Source organism: Chrysoperla carnea, chromosome 1 (genome assembly GCF_905475395.1).
Source record: "Chrysoperla carnea chromosome 1, inChrCarn1.1, whole genome shotgun sequence".
Classification (NCBI taxonomy): Eukaryota; Metazoa; Arthropoda; class Insecta; order Neuroptera; family Chrysopidae; genus Chrysoperla; species Chrysoperla carnea.
The window spans coordinates 125,538,801-125,555,234 of NC_058337.1; the positions used below are offsets into that span (position 1 = coordinate 125,538,801).

Here is a 16,434-nt window from a genome sequence, read left to right on the forward strand (position 1 = left end):
GAATTTGTACTTTTATTAATTAATTTTAAGTAATTAAAAAGATATTAATTACTAAAATAATGGTTTAGTTGAAATGTCCAGTCATTAAAGTTACGGAAGAAAAATATTTGAACCAAATTTAAATTTCATGAATATTCCCTATTATCTCCATTTTGATTAATTTTGAAACCTTGAATACAGACCCAAAGTTGAGTTAATTAACAACAAACAAACAAGAAACAATTAACAAGTTTTTGTCTAAACGGAAAGAGAAAAATACATTCAATGGTTGATTGAAATTGTTATTTAGGCTCACAAAATGTGGAGTAAAAAGATTTAGGGATAAATGGCGAGAAATATTCAAAATATGTTGAATTGTTGACTGATAAATTTCTAAAAATGCGCCCAATGAGATTCTTTTTGTAAGATCGTTTTGTTTTCCATTCAACAAAGCGAAGCATTCGCAAGAGCGAAGTAAGAATTGAACTTGCGTTAAGCTACAATTGAAATTTTCATATTTTCAAGCAATTTTTTGTGTTGATTTTTTATTTTTTGATAATCAAGTTTCGCTCAAGTTCTGCACCTAACGACAAGATTAATACAATAATTGGCATCATTCACGGGGTAGAAATCGAATTTTAACTTGATGAAGTTTATTACTACCATTTCTGTTTCGATTTTGGTTTTTCGAACAAAATGGGATAGTTTGCTAAGCTTTCGAATATATATGAGGGTGCCGACTGATTATCTCTCGTCTAAGTTGTTTATTCTAAAGATAGAGAAATATTTTAAGGTCAATAAAAAAAATTAAATTCAATGATGGACATTTTTATTAAAATTAATATTTAAAAAAAATAACGAAGTAATTTTTGAATAAAAAATAAACTTACACATTCTAATATGTATATCTCTTTGGATAGCTAGCTTTTGGCATATAATTAATATCTTACATGAATTCTTTACTTAAAAACTAATTACTTAACTTAATTTACATCATAAACATAATATATTTATTTTTAAAATATAAATCGTACCAAAAACTATAAAAAAATATTATTTCAAAAATAAAATTTAACAAAAAAAATTTAAAAAAAAAACATCTTGGAATGATAAATACAAGAATTCGATTATCAATTTTCTTAAACAAATTATAATAATTCTAAGTACATACACGAAATAATGTTAAAAAATCATATTTGATATAATAATTAATATAAAAACAAAATTATTTACATTTTATTGCGACAAACCCTTGCCTTTTTCGTAAATTATCATCTTTGGAAGACAATTACGGTAACTATTAAAAAAATGTTGGCACCTCGAATTCACGAGTAAAATTATATCTACATCTATTAGTATAACTCTCATGTAAAAAAAATTGAACTAAATAATTTGAAGACGTCGTAATAAAAGAAAATAGTTAATATTTATAAAATTCAAATGCAATACGTTTAATAAAATACAAAAACTTTTAACAAAAAAAAACCGACTTCAAAATAAAACAGTTCAAAAACAAATTAATAAGCACTAAAAATTAAAAAATTACGAAAATATAATGTAGCTACAATTATTGTTAGTTTTGGAGTCGGTGTCAGCCAAGGAAACAAGTGCGACAGAAAAGTTTGCTACATTAACTTAGCTGACACCGACTCCAAAAATAACAATAATTGTAGCTACATTATATTTTCATAATTTTTTACTTTTTAGTGTATATTAATTTGTTTTTGAACTGTTTTATTTTGAAATCGGTTTTTTTATTTTATGATTTTTAGTGAATATGAAGTACACTACCTAATTTGCCACTAAAAAAAGAATCATCGAAATCGATTGGCGTGATACTGAGTTATTCTTCCATTTGTTGGGCACATACTTAATGCAAATTTAAGACTTATATGGTTTTCACATGGAGGCCATTGTCAGAAACTGTATAAAATTGAAATGGGACCACACGGAAAGCACCAGCTTTCAAATAGATAAAGAATCATCAAAATCGATTCACCCAGTTAAAAGTTCCGAGGTACAAACATTAAAAAAAAAATACAGTCGAATTGAGAACCTCCTCCTTTTTTGTTTGAAGTCGGTTAATAAATAAGTCAAATTGTTCGTTTAAAATAAAAAGTGAACATCCAAAAATTTTTTGCATGTTGCGCTTCATGGACACCAGCGAAGGAGTAATTTTCTTTTTACTCCGAAATGAATATAGTATAATAAATAGGATCTACAAGGAACCATACGCGGAGCAATATCTTTTGACAAGTCATTGAAAAAGCAATGAAAGTTTTCTATGACTTTTGCTCCTCAGGAGAATATTGCGATGTTTTTAAAGTTACCTACGCCTTCGTGGTTACCATGCAAATCGCTTGTGAGATTCTGTTTTGAAACAATTGTTACTACTTAATAAAAAGCTAAATTTTTGATTCATATATTAGTTCAATTTCTTTTTGAGATCGAGAGTACATCACATCAAAATAATCATATTTGTCATGCTAGAAATCTAGAAGTACACAATTCGATGTAATGTTACTTAAAAACTAAAACTATACAGAGTATTAATACAGGTACCGATTTAGGCCTTTATTTACACTATGTTATAAAAAAAAATACTGTTTATACATAAAATTATTCCCTGTATGGTTTACAATAGGAATATCTGTGATTCATATGTTGACTATATGATCCAGAATGTGAAAATCGTTTTAAACATTTTCCACATTGAAATGGTTTCTCTCCAGTGTGTAATCGTTTATGCTCCGTTAAGTGATGCTTGTGCTTGAAAGCTCTTGTACATTGGTCACATTTGTATGGCCGTTGACCTGGAACAAAGAAAATTTTTATTAGTAAGTAATAAGGATATTTTTAAAATAATAGCAGGTAGATTGTTTTTATTTAATAACTAAGCACTCTACCCCTCTTGTGGAATGAAACGTAGGAAATTAAGAGTACATTTGAACTTAAAGACGACCATTTTGTTATAGTTACATTTTTTTGGGAGAAAGTAAGAATAGGCGCCTTAATTTCAGTACAAATTAGCCTTTTTCCTGGGAAGATTAAAAAAAGATCCTCTAGATGGCAGGATATATTTGTACCCCCCTAGTGTTGCTGTCTAGCGGATCTTTTTTTAATCTTCCCAGGAAAAAGGCTAATTTAAGCATTATATTTTTTAAATAATACTAATAAAAATTTTTAACTAACTACATAAGACAAATTATAAACATTATCATATTATCATTAAATCCGGACATACATTAATTAATAATTCCAGGCCTTTTTTTCTCTGAAGATTAAAAAAAGATCCGCTAGGTGGCGACACTAGGGGGTACAAATATATCCTGCCATCTAGAGGATTTTTTTAAAATCTTCCCAGGAAAAAGGCTAATATCTGTAAAACATGTAACTAACCCTAGATAATAACCAGTGTATTAAAGCTTCGAACTTTTTACTGAATCTTTTTTGCAATTAGACACATTGGTGAGAATGGGATTTTGATTGGCCATCGTAACTTGAACTTGAATTAAAAAAACGATAACTTGAATAAAGTGTTTAACGCTAGTTGTAGATGTATAATGGATTCTGTAATCGATTTAACTCGATTATTAAAATACAGAAATCTGTAATGTATATATAATGTATACTTTTATGAGGAAAAATTGTAGATGGCATTAGATGTGCTTTTAAAAATGATGAATCGTGTTATGTTTTTAAATTCGGTCGATATAGTTAGGAAATAATTTTAAAAAATTTGTACTGATTCTTACCTGAATGTTCATATTTATGCCGTGCCAAGGAACTCGGTTTTGCGAACGCTTTATTACATTGATCACATACAAATTGTCCAGTATTAATATCAATATTAACTATAGATATCGAACGAAATTTACTAATATCACATTCTTGTTGAGATTTTGTTTGATTCGTAATTGTTTTTAAATACATCGGAGATTGTTTTTTCAATTCAAATAAATTTGATTTTAAAATTGGTGAAATGTGTTGTGAAGTTAGGAAGTTCTCTGAATTATCCAAATATCGAGAGGATTTTTGACTTAAATTAACTGCCTCATTATAATGTTCCTCCTCTAATATCGGTGATTTTTTAATCGATAAATCCAATGGTTCATCAGATGATTCCGGTAAAATTTGTTCTGAATACGGTTTTTGTTCAATATTATACCATCTACCTTCACGACGATCTCGTGCTCGAGTATTTTGAAACCAAACTTGTACAACACGTACTGGAAATCCAATATGATCAGCAATTTGTTCTAATTCCTCACGTTTTGGTTTTGGATTCGTATTGTAATATTCTTTTAATACTGTTAATTGTTCCTCACCAATTAGTGATCGAACTCGAACTTTACGTTCATCACTAGCTGAGGATGTTTCATCAAAATCTTCAATGGAATGATCATTTTCGGATACATCATTATATTTTTCGGAATGATAATTGTCTTCTAATTTCATTGCTAAGCCTTCGGATAATGATGTTGTACTATTTCTTGAGGATAACGAAGATTTCCGAATAATATTGCTCAAATCATTCGGTGTTTCATCTTCAAGTTTTTTATTATCGTCGTCAACCTTAACAACATCAATATTTTGTTCCTCCGTTTCCATTTTTTCTTCTTTTGTTTCATTTTCATCATCATATTCATCTTTATATTTCACAATTTGAGGTGGAAAATGATAAAATGGTGGAAAATTTAAAGGAAAATGTTTCGCACGCATTGATGCTAAAAAAGCGGCAATTGCATCATGTTCATTAAACGATGGTGAAAAATGTGGAAAGCTGTAAGGTGCTGGTAAATTTGTACTGTATTCTTCAGTTTTCACATTTTCATATTTGTCAATAGATGATGTGTTGCTAGTACGCATGCGTTTATTTTCATTTGGATTAATTACCGAATTAGTTGCTAAGCACTTTTTTTGTGTCGAATGAGCTGAGTACGATCCGGAATGTGAAAAACGTTTACCACAATTATGACATTCGAATGGTTTTTCACCGCTATGTGTACGAATATGCTCTTTTAAGTGATGCTTAAATTTAAAAGCTTTTTCGCATTGCGTACATTTAAATTTACGTAATGATTCACTTTCATCATGGCTAATCATATGTCGTTGAAGACGATATACGTTGGCAAATGTTTTTTGGCATGTTTTACAACTCTGTAACAAAAAAAAGAAAGTATATTAAAATCTTTTATGTGGAGGTAACTGTGTAATTCAATATTTTGTTAAGTTTTTTTGCAATATTTATAAAAATCAAGTTTATAAATTTTTTTTTGATCTGTTTTTAAAATAATAAAAGTTCTGCTGCATGTGGTCGTGTCAAGCTATTAAAATGTAGGAAAAAAATTATAATTTAGCACAGATGGTTTATTTATTAATATTTTTATCAACTCTTTAATTTTAATTAAAATAAAAAACCTATTTGAAACAGATATTACGAGAACAGTAACACTTTTTTTCATAAAATAATTTATTAAGATACATAGTTAATATGTATAAAGAATACAGGGTGTTCCATTCATTATATTCCATAGTATCGGGCGTACTAAATAAATCATTAAATAAATTTTACAACGTAGACTTGATAACGACAAGAGCTTTTGCCTTGTTTTCGATTCAACTAGGCTTACTTGTTTCTTTAAGGTGCAATAGGAAATATCGATGATTTTTTTTCGTATTTTTTAACAAAATACGAAAATACCGTAAAGGAAATGGCAAAAAGAGGAATTAAAATTAAAATCGGCCAAAAAATACGGATGATTTAAGCATTTTAAACTACTAATTAGACAGATATTAGATAGAGAGATCGTACATAGTTTTTGACGTCATATACTATTTTTGTCATACGAACTTCATTCTAAATTCTCATTTGCTAGAAAGAGATATAAATAAATCTTTGATGAGTTTTATCATGGTTGTTTTCACAGTTATTCGAAAAATAATTTTTCTCTGCTGTTTGTTACATAAGTAAGCTTTTATTAAAGCAAAAAAAAAAAAAAAAAAAATCACCGATATTCCCTATTGACCTTTTCATTTTAAAAAGGGATTACCTTTATTTTCGGGCGGTATTTCAAAAAACAAATGTGATAGAATGAATAACAAACATCTTGTATCTTTGCCTAACTTATTACTGTCTATCCGAAACAGTAATGAATCGTAATTTAAATGAAAAGGTCTATTGAGAAGTGCAATTGATCTTTAACCAGTCTATGGAAGAAACAGAAGAAATATAAGGAAAAGAAACCTTTTATTTGTGCCGGTAGATGCGGATCAGATGCTTAATGTTAGTAAGACAAATGATTTCAAAGTGCAAAATTGTGGATTTTGTTTTGAGAAAAATCCCCACAGAGAAGTTATGGACCGAAACGCTAAAAAAACCAAAGTTTTGTGCAGCTGTTAGATTCAACTTAATTTATTTAGATGTCAATTTTAAAATTCCTATTTTAAGAGGACTAGCAGATGACACATAAACTAGTATGTACGTTTTTGTTTAGAATTCTTTATTCTCGTGTTATACACAAAATACAAAAGGAATTTTGACAAATAGCTTGGTCCTTACTTGTATAGTGCACCAAAAAATGATACTAAAGTTAAAAGTTGAAATTGTCTGATAAATATTCAATGAAGAAAGTTATGTTGTAACTGATTATCAGATACTTGCTGCAGTGAATACACATATGTTTATAACACAGTTAATAAATGTACAATGACCTGGCTTAAACGGACGATTTTAGTTTAATAAACGGTATTAATTGAACAGTAAGATTCAATCTACCTATATTTAAAAATTTGATTCAATTTTTATAATAACTGATCACAAAGTGATTTCGATAGTAATAAAAGTTATGATTTTTTTTACATAAATTTTAAAATAATATATATATTATATATAATAAAAACACATGTTTATATTTTATGCGCTGATGTGAGATACTTTAATATTTGTTTCACACGGGTGGAGATACCGTTTATATACTTATACTATATATTCTTTATACTTTATAGTATTAATGATGTATTGCATCACATATGTGGTGTTATTACGAGATGGGTTTGGTATTAAAAAAAAAAAGTGAACATTTTTTGTGTTATTACCACCGCGAAGAATATTATATTATTATGAAGGAGTTCTTCTTATCCATAGGATAGAGTGCTGTACCTTGAATCACAATTTACATTTACGAGTATTTTAAAGTTATTTTTGAAAGTATAATAGAAACGACAAAACTATATCTACAAGACCATCATGTATCATGGATCAAACCTTAATAGATGTTGGTTGCATTATAAGAGTAGTTACACTCATTTCAACATGTTATCTTTACAATTCATTCTAAGGAGCAATATCATAGAATGTGTCTTATTAAATCTTTTAAAATTCTGCAAGTTTCTTCTATTGGCACCCTCTTCCTTGAAAACCCAGTAACGATTTCAGCTGCGTTTTTCATTTCATCAGTGATAACTGAAAAAGGACTGATCTAAGTTACGATGTATCTTTCCAAACTTTACCTCCTCAACATTTTATATTATTTTTAAAACTGAAATATGGCATAATTTTATATATAATTTTTTGCGTTTTGCAAAAGCACTTGACAACCAATATATCAGTTGATAGTATTCTGTTAAGTAAACTTTGTCTTCACATGGACTGCTATCCCCCAGATACCAATATCGTTAAAGGCACTGAAGAATGATTCAAGGTACAACACTTTTAATCCTAATATAATAACACATATGATATACATACATTCAAACAGTGATATTAATAAATATAGTTAATTATTTTCTTTATATAAATATATACACTTGTTCTTCTGTGTTAATTAATTCATGTTATTTGTACACGGTTTTTTTGTTATTTTGTGTTCAAGAAGTTCATTATACTCTCTCAAGTGAACACACAAAAAAATAAAAACAAACATTAAGGTTTGTTTCTTTATTTATTTTTTGTTTTACATACGTCATTGACATTTTTAAGTTTATTACCAGGATTTAAAATTTTTATACTCTTTAAGAAATGTTTATTATATAAAAACTATAAAACTAGTTTATGAGACGGTCAAGAAATACCTTGATTAGATGAAAGAATAGAATCTTTACTGGCTGAGAGAACACTCTGAAATTTTCAAGAAATTCTCAATAAATCTATATGGATACTATTGGTGATTTCACAAAGAGGAAGATGGTCATTGCCATCTTTTACAACCAGAAACGTTAGCCACTTTATCAGCAATTCTTGGACAACCTCTTTGATTTAATGTCTAATATCAAATCACTCTTGATGTTCTCAAATATCTCCAAATGGGTCATGGGATCGTAGCTCGAAATGAAGCAACTGGAGATGATTCCGCCCGTGGGCACTGGGCAGAATAACCAACTCAAAACCTTTGTATAACTATGTGATTAGTTCCTAGCTTGTATAAGAATAAACGGTAATTTTTACCGTATTTTTAACAGTATTTTTATAATTTGCAATAATTACCAGACATCAAAAAAAGCCATGGAATCGTCGAAATCTTTTATATTTCACCAAAAAGTTGGAGCAGGACTTTGATTGCTGATTAACAACTATTGACCAGCCAGAAAGCACCCATTATCAGATGAATTAGAATGGAATATAAATCCATTATTGGAATATTCGAGCTTTACATCAAGATTGTATGATTAGACAAAAAGAGGATATATTCTAAGAGGTGAGATAGTTTGGACTACCTTAAAAGATCATCTACTAACAATTTCAAGATTGTATCCTGAAAAAGGCTAAGCTCGTGAACGTTTTAAAAAATTATTGGACTGAAGATCATAAAAAATTTATTTCTTGATTAATTAATACCAGCTCGACCCTAGAGCAGCCTAGAGAAATAACATATAAGTGAGTAATTTAGTTTCATTTTATTTATAGGCAATTTGTAATACAAGTATGATATACAAATTACATAACGAAACAAAATAAATATTTATATTATTTCTATAGCCTGTTTTTCCTAATAGGTACATTGTTAGACCGTGATTCTATTTTTCGTCATTGTCCAGCTCCATAAGCTTTAAAATGAAGGATAAACCACGGAATTTTATAAAGAAATAAGGAAAAACAGGCTAGAGAATTAATATATAAGATATAATTATGGACCTCTTAAATAAAAAGTCATTAGTGGCCATAAAATGTATAGAATATTCCAAATGTATAAAAAACAAAATTCTAAACGTATTTAATATGACGTTGGCGGGTCAAATTCCTTCAACCTGACAATATATGTATATTAGAATGTATTATGAAAACAATATAATAATATTTAAATGCCAAATAGCTAAAGGAATAAATAAATAATTCTTGTTGGTTGTTAGTGTTTATTTATTAAAGACGGTGTAGAGGGAGATACATTTAGTTGATTGGTGGGTCAAATTAATAACTATATAGAGTTGGCCGTCATATTATTACATGTGCTGCCTGCCTTTATTATTATCATGAGTTAAAAAAGAGTATACATTTTATTAAATGTATTTTAATTAAATAGCTTGTAACACAATGTTGTATTTAAAAAAATAAATAATAATTATTATTAATAAAGTAATAATGATTGATATAAAAACATCTTAAATATTTTAATTAGATCGAAATGTTAAATGAAAGTAAATGGTTTTTGGGGTCAAATTTTTAATATAGACCTGTAGTGTCTGACTGGCGTTTGTCTCACTAGTGTTTAAAATTTTAATCGGTTTTTATTGATTTTATTCTAGAAAGAATATTTGTTCCAATCACTTCCAATCAATTAAGCGACCAATACAGCACGTTTTGGATTGCCTATAACATAGACTTATTTCAATATTAAAAAGCTCAAAGCTGTGGGAAGTTCACGAAGTATGGCATATATTTATTTTACAATTTTATACTTTGAGCATAAAGTTAATACTTCTCGTTTAAGTTCTTAATTTAAAAAAAAAGTAGATAGCCCATGATTTCTCTACCAAAACTACTCCTAAGATAGGTGGATGGATGGTTTCGGACTCAAATATTTGATATCTAGTGTCCTGTAGGCTTCTAAAGGTGAGATCTCCAAATTATGAAAATGACAGTTTAACCGACAGAGTCCTATAAATAGACCGATTATTCTTCTCAATCGTATCCCACATAGTTTCAACTATGGAGTGTAAAGATAAAGGAGCGCAATCTCTTATGGTTGCTTGGCTCAAAAAGTGTTCAAAAATAGCAGTAAATAAAGTGGATAGAATGGCGCTAGTGTAGCAAAAGGTGTTTCATGAGAACTTCTCTATTCTTCTCTAACAACTTATTTAGATCTTTATCTTACTTTAATTACTTTGAGCACTTCTTTTAAAACTTAAACTTTTGCTACAGCAGCGCCACTCTTATTTTCTACTTTTTTGGACACTTTTTTTTTGTAGAGAGAGTCCCACTTATCTCTACCCTGTATAGTTTCATGTAGTGATACGTATTTACTTACCCCGTCGTAAGGCATTCGTGAAATCTCAACAAACTGAGAAATGACTATAAGTTTTAGAAAAGAAAAATAGACATTATTCCCTTGCGATGGTGGAAAATAACATACAAGAATCCAGGAATATTGAACTTGGTTATTTCAACTTATGTTACAATGAAGACAATTATCTCTTTAAAAATTACAAACGGGAGAATTAGAAAGATTGTTTTACAAAAATATTTCGAAAAGCTTATCCATACAGCTAATATAATCTTTATTGTTAGTATGGAATCAATCTTTTGACCATGATCTAAGATATTGCGTGCCACTTGGCAGCCGCATATTTATAATTAAGCAGGCATTTAAATATAACGATTGCGTTATTTCAATTTCATTTCTATTTTAGATATTAATTATTAAAGAACCTCGGATTAATAAAAATCTAAGGTCTCCACATCTTGTTGCGCATAAAAAGAATTTTAAAATACATCACACTGGTCAAAGAATGTAACATAATATACATAAAATTATGACTTCATCTCTGTTATATTTTTATTTAATAAATGAATGCAATTAAAAACACCAGTCAAAGTGATAAAAACAAAGTAATTAAACACTTAAAATATTGCGTTTATGTGTGTAACTGTGTAAATAAAAACACATATATGGATTTATCTATTATTTTTACTCCTCCCACTTTTTACTCCCACCGTATTTCAAAATATAGAGAGCGTGTATTACATTTCACAAAAAAATAAATAACATAACCTCTACTCAGCACACTATAACCTTCTTTAATAAAACACATTTAACCTAAACAATATTAATAATAATTAAAAACAAAAATAAAAAGATACCAAACTTATTAAAAGAGTTCAAATCGTCTTTTCCATCTTGTTTAATAATAATACTGGTTACGTCATTGTTTTAATACTTATTACAGCTGTGTGTGTGTGAGTGAGGTTAGATTCATTTACGCCGCCATCTTGTGTATTATGACATTTCGTTAATAAAAAAGCGTGGGAAATGTTATTCATCTTAATTACTTTGTGATGTTACTTACTAGTTAAGTATTTAATTTTTTTTAGGTTTTTAGATTATTATGCGAGGAATATTTTAATCGTTTGCTAACTTTTTATATTAAATTTGTTTTTTTTTACCAATGACGATGAGTCATTCTGGAATACTTAAAACAAACTATTTATAGTGTTATTTTTAGGTAAGTTGAAATTAAATAATATTTTATCATCGTATGGACTGACGGACTTATATTTTATGAGTTTTTTGTGTTTTTATAATTAAAATTGATTAATTTTTTATATGAATTACTGTTAATAATTAATTTTATTATTTACTTTGATAAACTGGTGTTTTATTATTCTACTTAATGACCAAATCAAAATGCTTCTTGGAATAGTAATTTATAGTTTTTCCAATTTTATATTTTTTGAAGCAGGCCTCTCAATATTTTATTTTAAATCATTTTATTTCAAAAAAGTTCAACGGACAAGAAACTGGTCTTGAAGTCCAAGAAAAAATACCTTGTTATTTGACATGAGTAGCTTGTAAGACAATATTTTTGATTAAAAAGGTAGCTCAAAGATTCAAAGAAATTCGAGATAAACACGAAAAAAGTGACTCTTTATGAACGTAAAACTGAAGTCTAGCACTGTAGTCACAAGACACGTGCTGAACTTAGACAAAAATCACCCAAGAAAAATTACATAAAGACAAGTCAATATCTTTACGAATAAGTATGAAAAGTGGTCTATAATGATCCGCCAGGGTAAAATGATCCCTCGTTGTTTGAAGTGAACCATTATCTTGTATATTGCATTTTTGGCTACAAATTGCATTTTTTCTTAGGGGAATCATTATAGGCCACCTTCCCTACTATGAATGCTAGAAAATCGATCACCATTAAAAAGTCTTAATGTTATAATAATACATGGAAATAGCTAATCGTAGAAGCAGAGAAAAAATGGGACTGCAGAAAGCAAGAAGATGTACAAGTGTACGACAGTCCCACAAAAAAAGGAAATGGGGAAAAGAAGCATTAAATAGAGTTAAACGAAGAAAATCGCTTACGAATGCGAAGCCTGAAGTTTGACTACGTCTGTAATAAATTAAAATTTTTGTTCATATACTTACAACTTGCGGATGAGTAGCTTCATGTTTCTTAAATTGTTCTTTTGTTGTAAAACCCATAGGGCATTGTGTACAGTTAAAACTAAATGTCGTATGAAGACCACCGCTAATACTATTCGGAGATGATGGATCCGTGAATGTTGATGATGTAGGCGACGATAAATCTGATGCTAATGATGCCGATGGTGTTTTTATATCATCCGAACTGATAACAGATCTTGGTGAATTATTATCTTCAAAAAATAATTGCGGATGTTCAACATCCAAATGTTCTTTAAGTGCTGGAAGCGTTGAAAAACCAAGTTGACATTTTTGACATTTCATAAAGTATTGATTGGAAATTGTATCGTCTTTGGGTGCCATATTTGTTATATCTGAAATACAAGAAACAAATTTTTAAAAACAGGTAGAAAGCGAACATACTTGGTTTAGTGACCTAAGTACACTCCTAAATTATTTATATACTTATTTTTTGGATTTTATATCATATATATCATGTTTAATATGAAATATATCAAGGTATATTAAGTTTAATCCCAAGTTTGTAACGTCTAAAAATATTAATTTAACGAACAAAATTTTGGTCAAGGTGTTCATAAAATCACCAATTTATTTTCGGTTGTCCGTCGGTCAACACGATGTCAAAACTAAGGGATATCAAGCTGAAATTTTTATAGTGTGCTTTTTATATGAGCAATATAGCTCAATTGGGTCTTGGGTCCGTAGGACCCATCTTATAAACCGTTAAAGATAGAACAAAAGTTTAAATATAAAAAATATTCCTTATTAAAAATAAACAACTTTTGTTTGAAACATTTTTTTGTAAACATGACTGTTTACCCACGAGAACGCAAATTAAGTGTAAATTTTATAGTATGTATTATATGGGAATATCAGTTATGAATGTGTGGCTATCTAAGAGTGGATGTCTTTCTTTACTTACGTGAGGTCAAAAAACAAACGATTGAGTCATCTACACTGACTATAAATGGTATTTCACCAATTAACTCAGTCAATTGTTTGTTTTCACTTGTATTTTTTTTAAATATTGATGTTACTTAAAATGTTTTCACTCGAAGCCAAGCTAGTTAGCCAAAAATCAAATAAAATTAAATAAAATTTATGAGAGCGGTGATCTAAATTATGATTAGAATAAATATTTGTGTGCAAATTAATAATTTTACCATATGTTCTTGTTAATTAATAAAACATTAGAAGGCCATAAATATTATGATTACTTCAATTCAATTTTACTTCCGTCATTTTTTTTTTTCATACATTGAAAACGTGTTAAGTATTTAATTTCAAATTAATATTTTTGTTTTTAATTGATTTGAATTAATTAGTAATTAGCTTTATTTAACAACTTATTATGTATGCTATAAGTTAAACTATACTGTATACCTACTTTATTTTGAGCATTTTAATAATTATGACTTCTGTTTAAAGATAAAAATTTTATGGAGGGATATGAATGCGGTTACGAAATGGTGACTTCCCATAACCGCTATCATATATTTTAAATATATAATACTGTAAAATTCTTCTTTCAACACCTAATAAAAAGATATAGAGTTTAAATGAAGTCCATAGTCATGTTTTGAAGTACCTACATCGATAGCTATCATCAATGTCTTCCTTTCGTTAGCGGCTTTTTCTTTTGTATTACTTTTGAGTTGAAATGTAAGTTTTGTAGCTGAAGCTTGTCTTAATATTTTATTATTCCGCTTCTACGAGATACGGTTAATAAGGGAAAGAAAATTTAAAACAGTAAAATAATGCTCAAGCATATTTTAGTGCCAAATGCCTGCCAGAAGACTTGTTATGATTGAAAACATTCCCCAATCAAAGACAAGAGATTTTAGGTAGAAAAGGAACCACTTTGCTAGCATTCATTTGCATGATTCATTTTCACCTCTACTTATGAACTTTAATAATTGGGTTCAAACGAGAAATGGAAACAGCAGGAAAAAAAAAAGATAGCAAGGAATAATCCCGCAAGGTCAACCTGTTTAGTAGGGTGTGTTTACTGGTCATTGCTGATTCAAAAGGCATCTACCCCTAATGAGCCTGAAGGATGTGCAAACTGCTCGAAGAAGCAGAAGAGAATGGCATATATAGTTTTTGCTCAACCGAAATGAGATAGCTGGAGTTGAATTAAATTAAATGGATTTCAGTCTTGTCTTTAAAAAAAAAGGAGAGTAAGGTCCGACGGTAATAAGAGAAAATGGTTGTCAAAGGGCTAGAAGAAACGAACCAGGCATGGCAGAGAACGCAACAGGTCGAAGACACTTTTCCAGATTCATGCTTCTCTATCACTACGAGTACTACTTCTGCTACTGTTATGTAAATTGAAGAAGAATCTACAGCAGATTCATTTTAGAATTATAAAGACTTGATTTTGCTAAATCTGCTACTAAATTATTTCAAATCAAAACATAATTTATTGTACAGTGGAACCTCGTTAAGTCGTGATTCTCAGTAAGTAGACAAAAAATGCCATTCCCTTTCGCTGAACCTTTAAATATCCCGAATCATTTCGACTTTGTAACTCGAACAAAATGTTATTTTCCTGCGCGGTATTGATAGTACATATTTATACTCTATAACTCGAATTTCAAAAAGTAGATTCCGTAACTCATAGTTAATAAAATAGAATCGCGCCATCCTAAGTCGAATTTTAGCTATTAAATCCTCTATATATCTCGAACTACTAGTTAAGTCAAAAACATTTTAACTCGAATTTTGCATTTCCCTTGAGGTATCAGTTATCGAGGTTCTACTGTATAAACAAGACGGTGGTCAAGAGTAAAAATTTCCAAATAAATAAATCAAATGATAGATTAAAAAGTAAATTCGCACTAAAACCACACACAAAACAATGAGATAAATTAACATAAATAAAAATCTTTTTAACATAAATAATACCGTCATTAATTTGAAAATAAAAAGTGATAACACACAACAAATGTCGTTTAACCAAAACATACATATACATTTACATACAAACTTAGTCAGGGATTTTTTTTCGTATATAAAAAACACAAAATACTGATAATAAAATTATCAAGGTAAATGTTGCATATTTTGTTGAACACAAGTGGAGAAGATATATTGGATAAAAAAAAAAACATAACTGACGGCAGCAGGACATCCCTATGTGATAATTCTTCAGATTTTATTTGAATAATGTGTTTTGAACAAAAAAAATATATTTTTATTTTTTTGATATCCCACATATTTCCTGTCATTGTTATAAAATAGTTGTCTTGAAATTTATTTTTATTTTTGATTTAAACAAAGGGTATTAACAATTAAATTGATTTTTATATAATTCGTTATAACATAGGGTTCTGTAATAAGGGTGAAGTTCGTTCGTTCTTATTTTTACCAATAGATGGCAATAGTTTAAGCATAACCCAAAAGAAAATAACTTACAATGTTTTATTTACTTTTTTTCTGATAACAAGAATAATTTTTTGTAAAACGACTTTCTTTAATTAAGAAAAAAAGAAATAAAACTGAAAAATTCCTTAATGTCGTGCTCCTCTTTGATATTTATCTAAAATTTACTTTTTATCCTGTTGGCTATTTTAATTCTTGAATAATATAAACACACACCTGTTTGAATGAAACTGTTTTTTTTTCGAGCAATTTACAAAGATTCAAATTAACATAAAAATTGTGTATGACAAAAAGCTTAATTAAAACCTATTGAGATTTTTACCCGACTGTCAAGGAGTGGTTATGTTTTCCGCGCATTTGTCTGTATGTATGTATGTATGTATTTTTATACCATGCATATATGTAATATGCAAGGTATACTAAGTTTAGTCCCAAGTTTGTAACGCTTAAAAATATTGATGCT

The 16,434-nt window shown here is 28.7% G+C and overlaps 1 protein-coding gene across 1 annotated transcript in view; it reads right to left on the bottom strand.

The window, feature by feature from the left end:
* Positions 1-2,532: 2,532 nt before the first annotated feature.
* The window catches only part of LOC123302821 (zinc finger E-box-binding homeobox protein zag-1-like), a 31,306-nt gene continuing 17,404 nt past the window's right edge, over positions 2,533-16,434 (bottom strand). Inside the window, exons 2-4 of the mRNA XM_044885915.1 lie at positions 12,570-12,940; positions 3,735-5,139; positions 2,533-2,792 (exon numbers count right to left, since the gene is read on the bottom strand). Of these exons, the coding sequence (XP_044741850.1) occupies positions 2,599-2,792; positions 3,735-5,139; positions 12,570-12,929 (1,959 nt within the window). The 5' untranslated portion in view covers positions 12,930-12,940 and the 3' untranslated portion in view covers positions 2,533-2,598. The remainder of the gene's footprint in view (positions 2,793-3,734; positions 5,140-12,569; positions 12,941-16,434) is intronic.